The sequence below is a fragment of the Condylura cristata genome, unplaced genomic scaffold (assembly GCF_000260355.1).
Source record: "Condylura cristata isolate star-nosed mole 26May11 unplaced genomic scaffold, ConCri1.0 scaffold00023, whole genome shotgun sequence".
In the NCBI taxonomy this organism is placed as follows: Eukaryota; Metazoa; Chordata; class Mammalia; order Eulipotyphla; family Talpidae; genus Condylura; species Condylura cristata.
Window position 1 is genome coordinate 32,919,770 of NW_004567124.1, and position 18,167 is coordinate 32,937,936.

General features: G+C 53.8%; 2 protein-coding genes across 3 annotated transcripts in view; both read left to right on the forward strand.

The window, feature by feature from the left end:
* PML (promyelocytic leukemia) overlaps nucleotides 1-6,344 on the forward strand; it is a 66,389-nt gene extending 60,045 nt beyond the window's left edge. The window contains exons 8-9 of one of the 2 annotated variants that reach the window (XM_004687967.2): nucleotides 2,681-2,831; nucleotides 3,785-6,344. In XM_004687967.2, coding sequence (XP_004688024.1) covers nucleotides 2,681-2,831; nucleotides 3,785-4,569 — 936 coding nt within the window. In that variant the 3' untranslated portion in view covers nucleotides 4,570-6,344. The remainder of the gene's footprint in view (nucleotides 1-2,680; nucleotides 2,832-3,784) is intronic. The other variant, XM_012728757.1, reaches the window with a different exon arrangement.
* Nucleotides 6,345-17,315: 10,971 nt separating this feature from the next.
* The window catches only part of ISLR2 (immunoglobulin superfamily containing leucine-rich repeat 2), a 7,985-nt gene continuing 7,133 nt past the window's right edge, over nucleotides 17,316-18,167 (forward strand). The window contains exon 1 of the mRNA XM_012728779.1: nucleotides 17,316-17,418. The gene's annotated coding sequence lies outside the window, so the exon portion shown is untranslated. The remainder of the gene's footprint in view (nucleotides 17,419-18,167) is intronic.

An 18,167-nucleotide genomic window follows, 5' to 3' on the forward strand; every position in this document is an offset into this window, starting at 1 on the left:
CCTCACAGTCTCTCAGTAGCTCCCCCTCCCTGCACCCTCTCAGTCTCTCACTAGCTCCCCCTCCCTGCACCCTCTCAGTCTCTCACTAGCTCCCCCTTCCTGCACCCTCACTGTCTCTCACTAGCCCCCCTCTCTGCACCCTCGTGGTCTTGCACTAGCTCTCCCTTCCTGTATCCTTGCTGACTCCCTGAAGCATCCTCCCTGCTATTCACTTTCCAGTCCCCACACCTCACACATGGGCTCTGTGGACTGCTTTTCTTCTTATTTCGCACTCTCCCTCACCACCCAAGTCCTTGTGCTTGAAGCAAATCTCAACCTCTTCTGGCTCCTTGGTTTCTGGTCTGTGCCACTGTCACTCTGCTGCCTGCTTAGAGACACACACACTCACTTGAGGAGCTTGGGTGGAACATGAGGGCGCTTTAAGTGCTGCTTGCCTACAGTGCTGGCACTTCTGGCTGTGTCGCTGTGCTTTAAGGCAGGGGGGGAGCTGGGTTTTTAGTTGGCTTCTGGTGGGAGTGCAGTGGGAAGGTCCCAGTGAGATGGCCCAGTGGGGAGCCATACATCATCATGGGAGCTCCCACAGGCAAGGAAGATGTTGGACCAAGAGGAGTCGGGACTGAAGATCCAGCCTTCCTTCCAGTGGCCAGTCCTGCAGAGTGGCCTTTTGCTGAGGGAGCCACCAGTGGGATCTTCAAGGGACATGTCTATGACAGTCAGAGAGAAAATGGCTCCAGGACAATGGGCAGCTCTCAGACGAAGGCTGATGGTCAGGACAAATGACTCCAGTAGAAAGATGGGGAGTCCGCCCCAGGATGCAGCTGCCCTGCTCACCAGGGAGCTCACCTCTCGGAAGAGCTGACCCTAAGAGAAGACTGTGTCTTGAAGGCTGCAGAGAGGTTGCTAGAAGGAAGGAAACAGGTGGACGCACAGGGCCACAGCGTCGGCTTTTGCCGTTATCTTTGAACTAGAGGGGGGAAGAAGAGAGAAGACCAAAGTGCCACCTCAGTGGGTAGCAGGAAGGACCCAACCAAGGAGATGGCTCTTGAGTTGTTGGCAAGAGGGAGCTGAGGTCCCAGAGAGAACATAACAAGGGGAGTCCGGGTCTTTCTACCAGGCTCAGTGTGAGGACACCACTGCCTGGAGGAAAGGACATCTGGGTTCTCCCACAGGTCTGCATCTACCTGTCAGTCACTGCCAGGAAGATGCCACAGAAGGCTCCTTACAGAGAAGCAACGAAATGGACTCAGAGCCAGTCAACCCTTGACTCCTGTTGCAGCCAATGAGATGGTCAGCAAGGCCTTTGACAGTCTCTTACAAGGTCCTTATGTCTAAAGTCCCAGAATTCACAGCTTCTCTAAGCCAGACCAGCTCCAGCTGGATTCCCAGTGTGTCAGCAGTTGGAGCAAGGTGATGAGGAGCCTGCGGTAGTTGGGCCATGAAACGCAAATAAAGTAAAAATTAGCCAGACCAAGGAAAGGCCAGCTCATTTTAGCTGAATTATGGTCAGTCATAACTTCACTTTGGACTGAAGTTTTGGATAAACAAATGTTTCACCTGGAGCTGGGAGGAGCTAGAAGTTATCTCCAGACCGGGGATGTTAGCTAGAGGCCTCGGGTAACTGCAAGTGGGGCCAGCTATCACCCAGCCAGAGGAGACTGTCCACAAAGAGGAAAGAATGCAGCTGCACTGCTCTGGTCTCTGGCTGATGTCTACAGGTGGGCTTCCAGAAGGTTCTGAGCAGGCCACCAAAGACTGAATGTGTAGGTTTGGCTGCTGTACAGATGAGCAATGGACACCAACTTGAACCCCAGCTCCTTGAGTGACTCTCAGAGATGAATCCTTTCCTCATCTCTAGCCCCAGGACTGAGTGTTCTGGCCCTGACCCTGGAGGAGTTAGAGTCTCTGTGTTCAGACTGGAGCAGCCTCTGACTCGGAGCAACAAATCTCTGGGTGTTTTTCCCTCACTGCTCCCTCTGCCAGGTTGAGTCATAGATGTGGCTTTCTCAAGGCTGAACATTCCCCAAACACATGGTGGGCAGGACATCTCAGACCTCAGTTGGTTTTGGTGACTGGAAAAAACAGGCTCCTGGTCCATTCTAGAGAAACATTTTGGGGTGTTGGATGAGGATCCTTCCTCCTGTCCCAGCTTCATATTTCTCCTAGGTCTTTTCAGAAAAGAGCTACCTGAGCTACCTGAGAAGCAGACACCTGCAGCTGTGCCCATCATGACCTGGTCTCTCCCTGAGCCTCTGTCACACACTCCCCCGTGCCCACACTGGTGCACAGGTTCTTGTACGGGGACACACACTGGGGTCAACATACTTCGCAGATTCACACACACGCACAGAGTTGACATTTGCTTCCACCTCACACTTGCACTTCACGTCACACTCGCCCACGTGCTCGCAGCCTCCCACCTGCTCCTGCATGTGCTTTGGTCCCACACGGCCCTCATGTGCACGTGTGTGCTCACATCGGCCCATGCACACACATTCTCTTGCTCACGCCAACGTGCACGCAGAGGCCCCAGCCATGCTTGTTCACGTACCCTCTCCCCCTACCACCCCACACACATTCGTGCACACATGCCCACAACACCTGCTCCCGTCACTTGTTTACATGACCACTGTGCTTCCTCTGGCACTCTGATCACTGACCTGTCTGTTTTTCTGTGTTGCAGCCCTCTCAAGAACTGAATGACAGCAGCAGCGAGTCCAGTGACCTCCAGTTGGAGGGCCCCAGCTCCCTCAGGGCCCTGGATGAGAGCCTGGCTGACCCCCAGGCAGAAGACAGGCCCCTGGTTTTCTTTGACCTCAAGATTGACAATGAAAGTGGGTTCTGTGGTGACCAACCCCACCCTTTTGGGGCTTACTCTCTTGATCCCCAAGATCAGTGCAGGCAGGGCCATCAGTGAGGCCTAGAAGCTGCTAAACTCTGGTCAAGGAGTACCACATCTTCCCGGGGACCCCCAGGGGTAGCCTGCCCTGAACAGCAACTAAGGCGTGAGTCCAGTGTCTCCCTGAGTTGCCTCAGAAAGTCTTGGGAAAATACTTCTAAACAGAAACAAACTAGGAGTGACTGCCAGGAGCCTCCTAACCCCAGATAGACCTTAGGCAGTGATTGCACACTTCTGAGGCTGGGGCCCACCCCACAGGGGCCAGCAGGGGAGGTCGGCACAGTCAGGGGTTAGCAAAATCAGACCTCTTCTTTCACAAGGCCTTCAACTCCCCACAGGGCTGGCCCTGAACTAGCAGACCCAGGCCTGGGCCCTGGCCCTTGGCATAGACTCAACATCGGGCAGAAGAGACACCCTGGAGCACCTGGAAGGCACTGGCAGATCTCACAGAGAGGCGCTGAGCCACACTCTGAGCTGACGGGACAGGCCTGCCTGCCCCAGGGTTCCGTCTGGGCTGGTGCCTTAGCCAACGGGCCCAGTGATTGATGGGAGTGGAGGCCGGGCGAGGAGTAGAGTGCGAGATGGAAACAACAAGGGGTCTTCGGTGGAAGTGGGCCAGGCAGGTAGAAGACAGACAGGAGGGACCTGGATCCAGAGGTCCAGGTGGCCCCGGGCAGGTGGCGGAACCCCCACCTGCCAGCTAGACTCCCAGTAGGCGAGCAAGGTAGGGTCAGAGCCTCCTTTGACGGCTGATATTTATTTCCCGCCCACGGACTGCAAGGCAGGGTCTGTATGGGGTGTCCGCAGCCCTAGAGTTCCTTCGGTTTGCCCCACTCCCCAGTGGCTTCTGGCGGCTGGGGCCTCACCCTGTGCTTCTCTCCTGCTCAGCCCAGAAGATTAGCCAGCTGGCGGCTGTGAACCGAGAGAGCAAGTTCCGCGTGCTCATCCAGCCCGAAGCCTTCAGCGTCTACTCCAAGGCCATCTCTCTGGAGGTGGGGCTGCAGCACTTCCTCAGCTTCCTGGGCACCATGCGCCGCCCCATCTTGGTCTGCTATAAGTTGTGGGGGCCCGGCCTCCCCAACTTCTTCCGCGCCCTGGAGGACATAAACAGGCTATGGGAGTTCCAGGAAGCCATCTCGGGCTTCCTGGCTGCCCTGCCTCTCATCCGGGAGCGGGTGCCTGGGGCCAGCAGCTTCAAACTCAAGTGCCTCGCCAGAACCTACCTAGCGAGAAACATGAGTGAACGCAGCGCCCTGGCCGCGGTGCTGACCATGCGGGACCTGTGTCGCCTGCTCGAGGTGTCCCCGGGCCCCCAGCTGGCACAGCATGTCTACTCCTTCAGCAACTTGCAGTGCTTTGCATCCCTGCAGCCCTTGGTGCGAGAAGCTGCCCTGCCCCTGGCTGAGGCCCGCCTCCTGGCCCTTCACAATGTGAGCTTCCTGGAGCTGCTGAGGGCACACCGCAGGGACCCTCAGGGTGGCCTGAAGAAATTCAGCCACTTCCTGAGTCTACAGATCACCTCCGCACCCGCCCCGCAGCCCGCCTTCAACCTGAGGGCCCTGAGTGCCTACTTTGAAGGCTTGTTGGAAAGTCCAGCCTCCGTCCAGGCAGGAGGCCTCTCCGGCCCTGTTGCTGGCCACAGCTTGTCAGAAAGGACCCCCCAGCAGAGCTGAGAGGAAGGGATGCTGGATGGGAATCTCTGGGGCCACAGAAGGATGGGGTCCCTGAGCCAGGCCCCACCTAGTGCTGCATTCCCAGGACCTGGCCCAAGTCCTTGGTTGTCATTTGGTCCAGAATCAGTTTTCATTCTCTGGGACCAATTACCCTTCTCTGATACCATCCCCGCCCCACAAAGGCCGATCAGTCACCCTCTTAGGGGTCACCTGAACCCACATGGCTCAGGAGTGTCAGGGAGTTAGCTCACCAGATCCTGCCCCCTTCCCCCGCCAGGAGCCAGACTAGTGGGGGAAGAAGACATGGCCTCTGGACTCCCTCAGTGGCCTCATCTTGCCCAGCCACCTGACTCGCCCCTCCGAGGTGTCCTTGCAGCTCGTCCCTGACCCCTGGCTACTGCCTGCAGGAGACCACCCGACCGCGCTCATGGACACAACACTAGCTGCCCACGGGTTCCCGAAGTGCCTTTCAAACCAAACTGCCCCTTTTGAGTTTGGGCTCTCCCTGTCTCTGCCTGTGCAGAAGCCAGCTCTCTTCACTTCCCTCTGGGACATTTTCTTGTCCTAAGGATCTCACATGAGCAGGGACAGAGGCTGGGGCTCCATGCCTGTCCCCGCTTCCGAAGTCACACTCTTCCGCTATTGCTTCCTTCCTCCCGGCCACAGAAATACCTTCCCCTCACCTGAGGCTTTGTCCTGGTCCTCAGGCCACACTTGTCTCAGCATGCCCTCTGCCCTCTGTGCCCACAGCCCCTCCCCAGGAGTGCCCTCTAGCCCAGTGCTGTTCAGTGTGTAGTATGGCATGGGAACCCCGAGTGCCTCTACCCCAGACCTGGCTTGGGGTCAGCGAGTTGTTGTGGTAGGTGATGCTGAGGCCCCTAAGTTTGGGGGCTGTGACCCCGGCAGCCTGCCCTTCGGGGAGGAGCAGCAGTGTGGATCCTGGTCCTGATGCTGCATACGTGTGCAGTGCGTGTGGCTTAGGAAGAGGCCACTTCCGAACCCCTGCATCCCTCTCTGTAAAGTGGGCCGACCAGTCAGGTGGCTGCAGGCCTCGGTTTTGCTCTGCCATTCGTAGTCTTAGAGGTGGGCAGCTGGGCTCGAAGGTCATGGACAAGACATCCGTCATTCTTGAAACCTGGCTCCCAGTCATTGGTCCCCAACCTCGTCACACCAGGGGTTGGCCACAAACCACAGGCATGTCAGGGCCATCTTGTCGGGTTAGCAGCACTGTTACCCTTTTCCTTCCCTCCCTCCCCCTTCATGGGCTTCCTGTTGCCCCCCCACACCTCTATAGCATTGGATTTCATGTGGAAGTCACCCCATCAGTGGGATCTCTGAAGATAGGAATACAGGAACTTTTACTGTGTGGGGAGGACTAGCTCAGACAGTAAATTCCAATGGACTTCATATAGGACTTGTGGTTTAAAGCAGGTGATGGCTCTGGAACTATCTGTGGAAACAGGTTGAGGGGTGCAGGAAAGGGGGCCTGGCTGTGTTGGCAGCTATAAGGCCATGCTTATGCCCCTTCATCCTGCCTCCTGGGGCTGAGCAACACCCACGGATTCCCAGCTCCATCCACACTTGTCTACACAGAGTGACTGGAAGGTTTCACTAAAGAGAATCTTCTGCAGCCTTTAATAAAGACATGAGTCTTAAAAGTCTGGCGTGCTGATCATATATAGCTCAGCCCACCTGGGGGAGCCACAGTCTACAGTCTGGCCTGGTAAAGAGGTCCTGCTGCCCGCATGGGTGACTGGGCACTGTGGGCACAGCTCTTCTTTGTAGAGAACTTTGGAGACCCCGCAGAGCTGAGCAAGGGCCCACCTCGCTCACTGCTGAGGGTCTCAAGTATGTGAGCCCCTATTCTAAGTGGGGAGACTAGGGTGGGCCTGCCTTGGGATCATCTCCAGAATGAAGAGCATGGGAATAACCTCCCAGAGAGGGTCAGGCAGCCCAGGAACGTTGGCTGCCTCTGCTGGGTAGTCTTGAGCTCTCGTCTATGTCCCCATCAGCCCAGGGACATAGTCTGGAGTCCAGGTGGCAAATGCCCCTCCCAGGTGAGGTGGGACAGCCCGCGATATAAGCAGGGGCCAGACTGCACCGCTGTCTCCACGTCACAGATGGGCGCTCCTGGCACAGGCAGTGTCTGGATGAGCTGCCTGGCAAATGCGTTTTGATCAGAGCCACCACCCTTACCCTGCCTACCTGGCTTACACGCCCAAATTTGGCCTTGGAGTTTTAGTCTCTCAGCTTGACCCTTTGGCTTCAAAACCGGGTAAGTCCAAATGCTCTCTGTGCTGAATTCTCAGGTTCACTGACATCAGTCCACTGGGATGGATCCAGCTGGCTGGCTGGAAGTCAGGGCACCGTTTCCATCGTCACCAGCCCGGGAGCCTGGTCTCGGGGCTTTACACTTGTCTACGCACAGGCCCTGACTGTAAAATGGGGTGATACGGATCATTGTCATCTGGTGGGCCAATCAGAAGATGTTTGTGCCATCGTCTTTATTAATACCTGAACCACAAATTTGTTCTTACAAGCTGATTCTTTGTAATAAATTCTTTCAAATAATTATTTCATAGACAAGCAAGACGACAGTGTGAGTGAAGTTCACAGAAGAAAAATAAGCAGATCTACAATCTTAACCAAAAAAAAAAAAAAGTACAAATCTGTCTTCAAGGGAGTAAAGAATAAGATTGGAACAGAGCAGATTACTGTGGGAGTGCCAGGGTCCCAGGGAACCAGGCAGAGGGCATGGGCCTCCACCAGGCTGGAGGAGCTGGGCAAAGGTGTCTCTAGAGGGGTGATGATAGTCACATAGACTGGAGCAGAGAACAGTTTTCTGCCCAGCCCTGCACTACCCCCTTATAGGAAGGCAACTTTTTCCTCTCTCCTCACCATCAAGGAAATGCCACTGTTGGTGAACCCCAATGTCAAGTCAGAGAGGTTAGTTAGCATTGTGGACCCAGCCCAGAAGGAAGCTCCGTCAAAGCTGCTCCCATGCTTGGCCAGCAGAGGGCGCCGCAAGCCTGCTGGGTCCAGCAGCGAGGTTCTCACATGGGTGGATATGGTCTGAGGTTAGGCCCCACAGGAAATCCAGTCCTCGTGAAAGTGCCCAGATTTCTTCTGGTGGTGGGGAGGGGAGGGGAGCAGATAAATTTAGGTAGATGGGGCATGGAGAAGCATTTAAGAAATGTTAACAATTTCACTTTCATTATCTATTAGAAAAAGTATAGCAAGCATATCAAAACTGATTTCTGGACAGTAGTCTCTCAAAATGACACTAAAGTGGGAATCTTGAAAGGCTTAAGGGGACTCCCTGGTGGCCTAGGGGTTATGTCTCGGTGCTGTCACTCCCTATAGCTTGAGTTCCATCCTGGGTCAGGGAGCTGACCCACATGGCGCAGCAGACCTGTCTTATTTCCCCAGCTGCTCCCCTCAGCAGTATATTTCTGCCCCTGGCTTGTCCCTGATGAACGCTCCTCCTAACCCCCTCCCCAACATACACAGCTGTGACCTGTACCCCAGTTCTTCTACACAAAAATAAGTAAATACATTTTAAAAATCTGTTGTTTAAGGACAAATATTGTTTTTTTTTTTTAAAAAAGAGTTATTTATTTATGCATACAGAAATGGGGTACAGGCCAGAGGGGCAGGGGTGGTGAGAAGCTTCACCAGAGACAGAGGGGGAGCAGAACAGGTAGATGGATAAAGTACACTGCTGAGGGGAGCAGCAGGCGGTACAGGAAAGGTCTGCCAGGCCCTGTGGGTCCTCTCGGGCCATGGATCAGACTCAGTGCTGCAGTGCTGCAGCTGTGCCACCAGGGGGGGCCCTAAAGGACAAATATTAAGGACTACAAGCCCAGGGGCCTCCCTGGTGGCACAGGGATTAATGTCTCAGCTATTAAGCTACAGCCAACCACTTGGTCATGACCCCCACCTCCCCACCCCCCAGACCTCTCTTGTCTTACCGCCTGCTCCCCTTAGCAGTGTCTGCTCCCCACTCTGTCTCTGGTGAACCATCTTATCACCCTCACCTCTGGCCTATAACCCTGCTCTTGTATGTATATATAAATAAAGCCAAATCTTAGTTTGGGCCACCCTCCCCAGTGGCCCAACAGTTAAAGCACAGCACTATGAAGCTCTCCACAGCCACTGAAGCACAAGTTCGATCCCCTCCCAGGGAGGTGACCCACATGGCCCATCAGACCTCTTCTGACCAGCCCCTGCTCCCCCCAGCAGTGTATTTCAGTTGATCTGCCTGTTTTATTCCCCACTGTGTCTCTGGTGAATCCTCGCACCTCCCCACACCTCTGGCCTGTACTCCAGTTCTTGTATTTATAAGTAAATAATTCTTAAAAAAAAAAATCTTAAAATAAAAAAGGACTACAAGCTCAGAAGGGCAACAGGTAAAATAAGATCTGGGATTGAGTGACTTAATTTGGGGGAAACTAGGCTATTAGAACTAAGCCTAGGGCCTAAGTTTTAGAATTAAGGTAAGGATGGGGTAGAGGTGGGTCGTGAACCCTAAGGTTAGAATTTGAAGTTGATCATGTCCGGTGACTACTGCTAGGGGCGCAATTAGGAAGGTAATGAGGAATCTGGTTAGAGTTGTTCTCAGGCTGTAGGCGTATGTTACTTGGCCAACTGGAAATCCCATGACACTGTGGACCGAGCATAGGAGCTTCTGAGGAGGACCCCCTAATAGGGTACCCCATGTGCAGTCTGCCTCCTTCCACAGCACCTTTTCTAGAAGCACTCGCCAGGGACTTGGCCTGACTTACCGGCCCAGGGCAGGAGGGCTGGGTCCCAGGACCGCAGTAGGGTCACACCATTTTCTCATTTAGCCAGGGGCTGGCCCCCTTCCCAAGACATCACCTTCACCCCACAGAGGAATGGGAGAGCAGGAAGGTTGGGCGCCTGCTCAAGGTTGTTAAACTTGCCTGTGGCAGAGCTGCAGTGTGCCCAGGAGGGAGCCTGAGAGTGTAGACCACTCTGTGGGGACTCTCGAAGGTTAGGGGTGTGTTTCCTGCTCTCCCTTTCCTGTACCCTCCTGTCTATCAGTCTCACATGATGGGAAATGCAGGCCTCAGAGAGCTCACACCCCTGTTTTCTCATCCCTTGCTTGACTGTCTCCCAACTGTGTGTTCTAAGGCAGTGCTTCTTAAACTTTTTTCCCCATAGTGCCCCCCAAGATGCCCTTCACAAGACGCTGGCCCTCATTTTGGACACCCTCCACCCCCACCAAGGAATTTTAATTCTGTATACCTTGGGATTTCCTCCATGCAAGATCATGTTATCTGCAAATAAAATGTGTTTTACTTCTACCAGACTCAGAGATACTTGGTGTTTGTTCATGTACATGGGCCTGTGGAAGGCTGGACCCCTTGGCTAATTTCCCCCCTTACTCGCCTCCCCCCACAGGCACACAATGAATTTCGGGGGGGGAGGGGTGATATTAGCTTTGTTGAGAATTCATGATTTAGAGTGAGCCCCAGATGCAGTGAGGTGTTCAGTGTGAGGGAGGTGTTGACCCCTCTGTATGACTCAGTCCACAGGTGGCATGGGGGGGCAAGCTGCAAGGAAATGGAAGAGAACGTGGGCAGGAGTCTCTGTGGACAACTTCCCTGGAGCGGCCTTGGCCCTGGACTCAGGCCTGGCCCACTGAACTTGGGGCTGGGGGAGAGTTGGGGTCCTCACCATCATTTGTCTTTGTCTCCAAATCCAGGTGTCAGGCTTAGATTCTTGGGGCCTGAATCAAGCAGTTGTTTCATTCTATTGTGAGAAGCATTCAGAACTTCAGCTGACGCCCCTCCTCCCAAAAGAAACAAAACAGACACTTTGGAAAGCTCTATGTGCCCTTATGAGATGCATTTGCTGACAAGTGAGGGGAAACTTTTCTCATTCTTGGCCCAAGGAACTTCCTTAAAGTCAGCCCAGAGGAATTCTGTAAAGACCAGCTGCGCAGACTGTACTGAAACCGGTTTACGATATAAATATCCCCAACCTGATAGCCAAAGCTAGCTAGCTAACCACAGAAAATGTCCACACCGTGTGCCAGCCAAACAAGTGTGATGGGAGAAGCTGTGAGATCCAGTGCCTTGGGGGTGATTGTCCAATCAGTGTTTGCAAAGGCTGAGCCCGGAGGGCCCAGGGCTAGTGTTCCGCCCCCTCACCAACCCCCACACACAGCCTGATTCTCCTGAGCTTCTGTAGCCATAAAGCCCTGGCTGGCACCAGGGTTGAATGATTCTGTCCTTGTTGAAAGGCAGCAAGAAGGCAGCAGAGGGTGAATGCAGATTACCTAGATTGGAGTCAAATAACCTTTTTCTGGGAGAATATCTAAAGGCAAGGTTCTGTCATATGCCGGCAGCCTCTTCTCAGCGTGTGAAATCACGACCCCCCCCACCACTTCCAGACACCCCCTTGAAGCACCAGGTCCCTCTCCCATCCTTTACTTCTGGGCATAAACCCTCAGTCTGTCCCCTTTACTCAAAAATCAATAGCTGGGCCCTCCCTGCTGGCACAAGGGGTTAAGTCTCAGCACTGTGAAGCTGTCCACAGCTACTGCAGCGTGAGTTTGATCCCAGCCAGGGAGCTGACCCACATGACATAACACATCTCTCCTGTCTCAGCCGCTGCTCCCCTCAGCAGTGTATCTCAGTCATTCTGTCTGTCCTGTTCCCCACACTGTCTCTGGTAAATCCTCCCATACACTCCCCACAACCCAGCACCTCTGCCCTACATCCCAGCTCTCATATGCATAAATAAATAAAAATAAATCTTTTCTTTTTAAAAAGTACTGCTAACCATGTAGCATCTCCATATGCATTTAATTAGAATTGTTCTTTTCTCCTATTAATCTATCCGATGTTAATTGGCTTGTCTGGAAAAATTTTACCCTGCATCTCTACAAATACATGTGGCAAAAATTGTGGGGATTAAATGATTTGACGCACATAAAACTTAGTGATAAAATATAAATAACAGGCCCTCCCTGGTGGCGCAACGGGTCAAAGCACAGCACTAAGAAGCTAAAGCCGCTTCCGCATGAGTTCGATCCCGCCTGCCCCGGAGGTGACCACATGGCGTGGCAGACCTCTCCTGACCCGCCCGCTGCTCCCCTCAGCAGTGTACTTCGTCGATCTGCCTGTTCTACTCCCCACTCTGTCTCTGGTGAAGCCTCTCGCCGCCCCTGAGCCTCTGGCCTGTACCCCAGTTCTGTATGAATAAATAAATAAATCTTTAAAAAATATATATATATATAAATAACAAATCCCTTTAGATCCAACACACTAGTCATTGTGTTGACTCCCAGAGAGAATATGGGTTTCTTTCTCCCTTCCTCTCTCACCCCTTACTCCCCCCTTGTTCTCCTCTGTCCTCCTCTTTCCTGGTTCTGTCCATTTAGGATCTGGGTGTCCTTGTGTCTCCAAGCCTCCCTGACTGTCTCCTCCACCCCGCCGGGGTCACCTGCAGGCTGGAAGCTGGAAGGATTTATAGCAGGGCCCTCCATCCCTCCCTCCCTCCCTGGCTTCCAGATACAGCCATCTGCTGGAAGGTCACTTCTTGCCTGCCGCCCTGGCAGAGATGTGGGTCGGAAGGAGGAGTGCCGGGAGAAGCTAATAAATACATCAAGTTTCCAGCTGGGCCTGGAGATAAGGGCTCAGGGAGACGGGCTGCCCTGTTTGCTGTCCTAGCCCACAGTGCTGGCCTCCCAGGGGAAGCTGCTTTGGGGGGTGGGGACACTTGCCTGAAGACTCCCCTCCTGGGAGGGTCCTGCCAGAATGGGCCCTGCCCTTGGGGATCTGATAGGGACAGGCTTGAGCAGAGAGGTAGAATGAGACAGGTCTGAGCCACTGTCCTGCTGAGGAAACACCATTAGCCTCACAGCTAGAGGGGGAAACTGAGGCCCAGAGGGAGAGAAAGACTTCTCCAAAATCTCACAGGAAGTCAACTGTGGCGACAGCCTCTAAGCCCTGATGTCCTGCGCCGGACCCTTTAAACTGAATCGTACCCCCAGAATGGCCATGGGAACCAGGCTTGTCTGGGGCAGTATTGAAGGCACTGTTGTTCCTCCCCAGGAATGGTCCCCTTCTTCCATATCTCTGCCCCTGCCAGCTGTCCTGTTGGGGATGCTGTCACTGTGGGCCTGGCTGGGGCCAGCATGCTACTTTTATAGATCATCAGCATCTCCCAGACCCAACAAGCCTCTGCTTCTGGTGCTCATGAGCACTGGGGGAGGTGGGAGGGGGTGCGGGAGAGCCAGGGGCTAAGACAGGAGATCTGGAGTGGGAACACTTGTCCCACCCGGAACAGACATCAGAGAGGACACTGTGTCCAGGAACCCCTAGGGCCTCCTAGCCAGCAAGGTCACCAGTGGTCAATGAGCTCAGCCGGACTTTGCCCGCACTTCTGGAGGGGCATCTCAGAAAAGCTGCACGCTGGGGACTGTCTCAGCACGCCCATCCCTGTGATTTCCCTCTTGACCTCAGTCTCCCTGCCAATAAAGTAAAGGGGTGGGAGTAGAGCCACCCAGCCCGGAGTTCTGATGTGCCTTGACAGAGAGCTCCTGTCTGTTCTTCAGTTAGAGCCTTACCAACTTGGTCCCAGGTGGCCTACAGGAGCAGATGGAACCTGATCAGGAAACTCTGCCTTCCAGAGCCCCAAGTTTCACATGGAGGTGATCTGAACACAGTGGGAGGTACAGGGCCTACCAGCTTTCTTAGGGCAGAGACAGCATCTGCCTGGATCGTGCTACACCCATGGCCAGATCAGCACGTGACAACACTCAAAGACAGTGACTACCTGTGGTGTGAATGACACCGCCCACCGTGTTCTGTCCTGGCCTGTGCCTTGCTTCTTACAGCTCTCTCCTTTGACTTTCTGTCCCTGGGCCACTGCAGCTAACTGACAACGTCAGAGAGAGAGGGAAGTGCCTGGAAGTTTCAGTCTCGGAGGCAGCTCCTGTCTGCCTTCTGTGTGTCTATGGGAGCCAGAAGCTGAGCTTCTCTGCCAAAATTGGGACACATTCAGGTGTGATTATGGCCAGAGCTTCCTGCGACCTGACATGGTCCCCAAACCCCACCCAGCTGCGCCTCTTCCCTTCCCCTTCTCCTTCCACATTTCTACTCAGCCATTTCCACCATCAAGCCCAGGCACGTGGCTTCTCATCTCAGATCTACTCTGGGAAACCATCTCTGAAAGAAATGAAGAGCCTGTTGATAGTGAAAGACTAAAGGTAACTAGGGAGGAAATTCAGTCTATTCTTTGCTGAATGTGCCCATGATGTTCTGTCCTGGGCTTTGATGGGGGCAGTGGATGAGGAGGCTCTGGTGACTGCCTGGGAGCTCTGAGTCTGGGCAGGGAGGAGGAAGAGATGCCCTTAGCCTCATGGGGCTCTGCTGGGACGACCCCAAGAAGAGAGGATCCTGGCTCGGTGTTTCCTGTGGCCTCTCTTCGGTGGTTCTTTGATGAAACCAAGCAATGGGGAAATGAGGGTGTCGGGTCAGGGAGGAGTGGTCAGTCTTACCAGAGGAGACCGGTTTCCTCCCCACCTGCTTCCTCTGGCCTTCTCTCCCTCCCCTCCACCACTATACTACCCCCCTCCCCCAAGAGAGGCCCTGGGAGGTTGGCCTTTTCTACTAGGCCCAGTCATGAGGATCCTGATCATCAGTGATCAGATTTAACCTTTAATGACCTTGGCTCCTTGCCCCCTTAAATTCTACTGGGTGAACGGCCTTGGGAGCTGCTTGGAAGCAGGATGTTCTCTAACCATAGTGCAAGTGAGCAATAGTTTGGGGGAGGAACACCCAGCCTAGGTGTGCTGCTGACTTTGAGATGACAGGTTGTAATATGGTAGAGGGAAAAAAAAAAAACTGCCCAAAGATGGGCCCTCCCTTGTGGCGCAATGGGTTAGAATGCAGCACTGCAAGCAAGCTATAGCCACTTCAGTGTGAGTTTGATCACCAGCCCTGGAGGTGACCCACATGGCACAGCAGACCTCTTCTGACCTGCCTGCTCCCCTCAGCAGTGTACTTCCTTTACCTGTTTTGCTCCCCACTCTGTCTCTGGTGAATCCTTTCACTGTCCCTGCACCTCTAGCCTATACCCTAGTTCTGTATGCATAAATAAATAAATCTTAAAAAAAAAGAAACTGTCCTCATAAGACCTCATAAGACTAGACCTGCAGGGAGCTTTGGCAGAGGTCCTGAGAGGGCCCAGCTCAACTGTAATTACAACCTCCAGGGAAAGATCAGCACCCCAGAAAAACCTCAGAGCACCCTCTCCCACCCATCTTCACAGGGGAGAAAACACCAGAGAGAGCAGAGTTGTTAAGATCACCCAATGAGGGTGTGACGTTGGCAGCTGTGTGCTGCCTCTGCATTCTTAGTAAGATCAAGGTAGAATTCTCCCTTCTGTTTGCCACCTCAAGAGTGAAGTGCCTCTCTCCTCTGCCACAGAACCAGATGACATGTTCAGGATGTGAAGTCCTGTAGAACAGCTTTGAGTTCATAAACATTTCTTGTTCGTCAATATGCAATGAAAGACTGAAGCTTCCACTGCTCCCAAAATAGCTTTGGATGCCAGCAGAGGCATTTTCAAGAACAGACTTTTTAGCCTTTCAAGAATTCTGTGAAAGCAGAGAATCTTCTAGTTTATATGCCTACCCACGAGAGCGCCTTGATCCTGGTCAACAGCGGGGTCTAAACCTGGCAACATCCTGAGCCCCAGTCCTGGTCCATACTCAGCCCTGATCCTGCTCACAGACTGAGGACATAGCTATCTAATCTCTACATAAAGGGTGACTGCTGTCGTTTATTGTAAATATGCCTTATTCACTCTCATTTCAGTTTATTTGGACACAGATTATTCTGACCATATAATTCCCTGACCCTCCTAATTAAAGGGGATTTCTTGCTTGTAGTGTCTACTCTAAAATTACTCTAAACAAGTCAGTCCCTACCCTTTGCCAGTGATTGGCTCAGAGGTGGAGAATCCTAACACCTAAGGAGAAGTCGGTTCTGGAAAGAGAATCCAGACTCTGTAGACTACTTATTGTTACTAGGGAGCATGTTATCCCAGCCACTGCTGAAACTGTCTGATCGTACCCAGGGACGTCAGCCTTGGGCTGAAACCCTGTTACAGAGGGGGGCAGAGGAGAGAGACAGAAAGAACCTGAATTAACCAGACCTACTTTTTGCTTGTGAGGTGATGCACTTAACAGTTTCAAATGCTTTGAGACGGGAATTTATTATCTGCAGTTGGATATGTCTGGGATCCCTTCCCTGGCTTCACCCTGCCTTGGAGGTGCATACCCTGTCCCCTTGGGAAGAAGCTGTTTTGCTGGGCTGGGGAGATCAGCTAAGCACGCACTCCTAAGCATAGCAGCGTTGCTTTTCCAGGCAGGAGTTCTCCAGCTTCAGTGAGACAAGCCCAGACGCAGATAATTACATGAGATGCCACTGGAAGAGCTGTCGTTAATTTTGATGGCAATAAAGGGCCTTGCCAGCATGTTAAGCTAATTTCATGAAAGCTCTGGGAGGAAGGTCGTGGACTGGATCCCAGATTATTAATAATGTCGAGCTTCATTTGAACCATTCAGGAAATTCCTCGCTATTGCCTCCAGCAAACTGCCACAGGTTGCCACTTTCCTCTGAAATCAACAGTCTTCCCAGATGCAAATGTGGAGTTTTTGTTTTTCCCTAGAAAATAATTAAAGTCATAGAGTCCATAAATACTTAAACAGACGGTGGCTTTAATTAAAAACTTCCACCAAGGCTGCAGCTGCAGGTCTGTCTTCCTAAATAGGCTTACTTCGACAGTAGAATGTGGGTTTAAGTATATGACGCTAGAAAACTTTACGAATAATAATAGTAGTTTCCTGATCATGACTTAAACCATGTTGGGGGGGTGGAGAGGGGTAGTGACAAAAAACAGTGGGGCAGGGCTAAGGGGAGGTGGGGAAGACACAAGATTGCTCCGGCCTCTGCAGCAGACCTCCCCTCAAACCTGTGTGACCTTGGCCAAGTTACTTAACTTCTCTGTTCTGTAGGGGAGAAAAGGTATGAATTAGAACATACAATGGCTACAATTAGCTCTTATTATTGTCTTGCACTCTGGGACACTGGCAGGCGTCCAGGACTGCAGAATTAAGGACTGCTCCAGCTCTGGGCAGCGCTCCCGGCTTCCGGCCAGTCCCCGCTGGTCACTGCCCACGGCCTCTGCACCGGCAGGTAGTGCCCAGCAGGGGGAGCGCACGGGCCAGACCTGGGGCCGACGCCAAGCACAGCAGAGGCAGGGGAATTAGTCCCCGGATTCCCCGGGTTTCTAACTGTTCCATACTCCGGACCTTTGGGATGAGTGAGGTCAGAATTAGAGGTCGATCCGCAAGAGTGCTGTCTGGTCTTTGAGATCTCTGCCCCTGGGTCTACCTAGAGTCGAGACCTCAGCGCTGGTCAAAAATCCTTACCCAGATTCTAGATGTGGATTCCGAATCTGGGCTCTCGGCGCTGACATGTTGGTACCTTGAATCTTTTCTGTCTCCATGTCTACTTCCACGCACCTGATGAGGTGCCTGTTTCTTTAATGATCAAAGACGCGGGCGGCGGGTGTGGTGTCTTCGCATCCCCAGCCCTTCAGTAACTGCACCGTTATTACTTAGGCGTTAGAGACATTAGACCCGCTCCTGCGCGTAGGGCGGCGCTGAGCGAGCACGCACGCAGTGTTCTAACTGAGCTTGGAGGCTGAACTCCGAGTCGTGCTTCCGACCCCAGACGTCGGCCGATGCCCGTTGTGGCTCGGGCTCCAGCCCTTGCCAGAGCGGACTCTCCAGGGTGGAAGGCGGGGGTAAGGGCTGGCTTTCCCCGGGCAGACACGCGAAACAAAAGCGGTGGGTGGGGGTGGGATGTGGGGGACGGATTGGGGGGATAGCCCAAGGGGCCCGCGGGAGTCAGCGTCCTAGTCTGGCTTGGCCACCATGCTCGCGGCTGCCCACACGCTGCAGCCCTCTTTCCGAATCCTTGGAAAGAGAACAAGGGAAAGGGGGTCTGTCCTCGACTCCGGGACCCTGGAGGTTTCTGGGGCGCTGGCGGGGCTAGTCCCTGAGATCTAGGGAAGCTCTCCCGCCGTGAGCAAACGCGCAGAACCCGTGCGCCGTGGCATCCCCCAGCCTCTCCTTCCAACTCTTCACTCTTCCCGGTACCCCGCCGGGCAGCCCGCCTCTTCGTCCTCGGAACCCGAAAAGAGGTGACAACTGGGTGGAAGGTCCACGAGCAGTGCGTCTCCACGCGGGAGCCTAGGGCCCTGCCTCTAAGCCACACGCCCCTCCCATGCCCGGGAAAGTCCTCGGCCGCGCCATCAGGGACCGATTGCCCTTCCCCGCTGCTGAGCCTCGGCTTCCCCAAACTCCTATTCCAGAGATTTGGATCTCCGAACCGTCCCCGCGGGTTCCCTAGACGCGACATTACTCCCAGAAAGCCCCACACCCCTTGCTCTGCAGACAAAGAGGCTCTGCCCGGCGGGCCTGCCGCGCCCCCCGGCCCTCCCCCCCTCCCAGGGACTTGGCCACGGTTCCGGCCGCGAACGCTCACATTGCC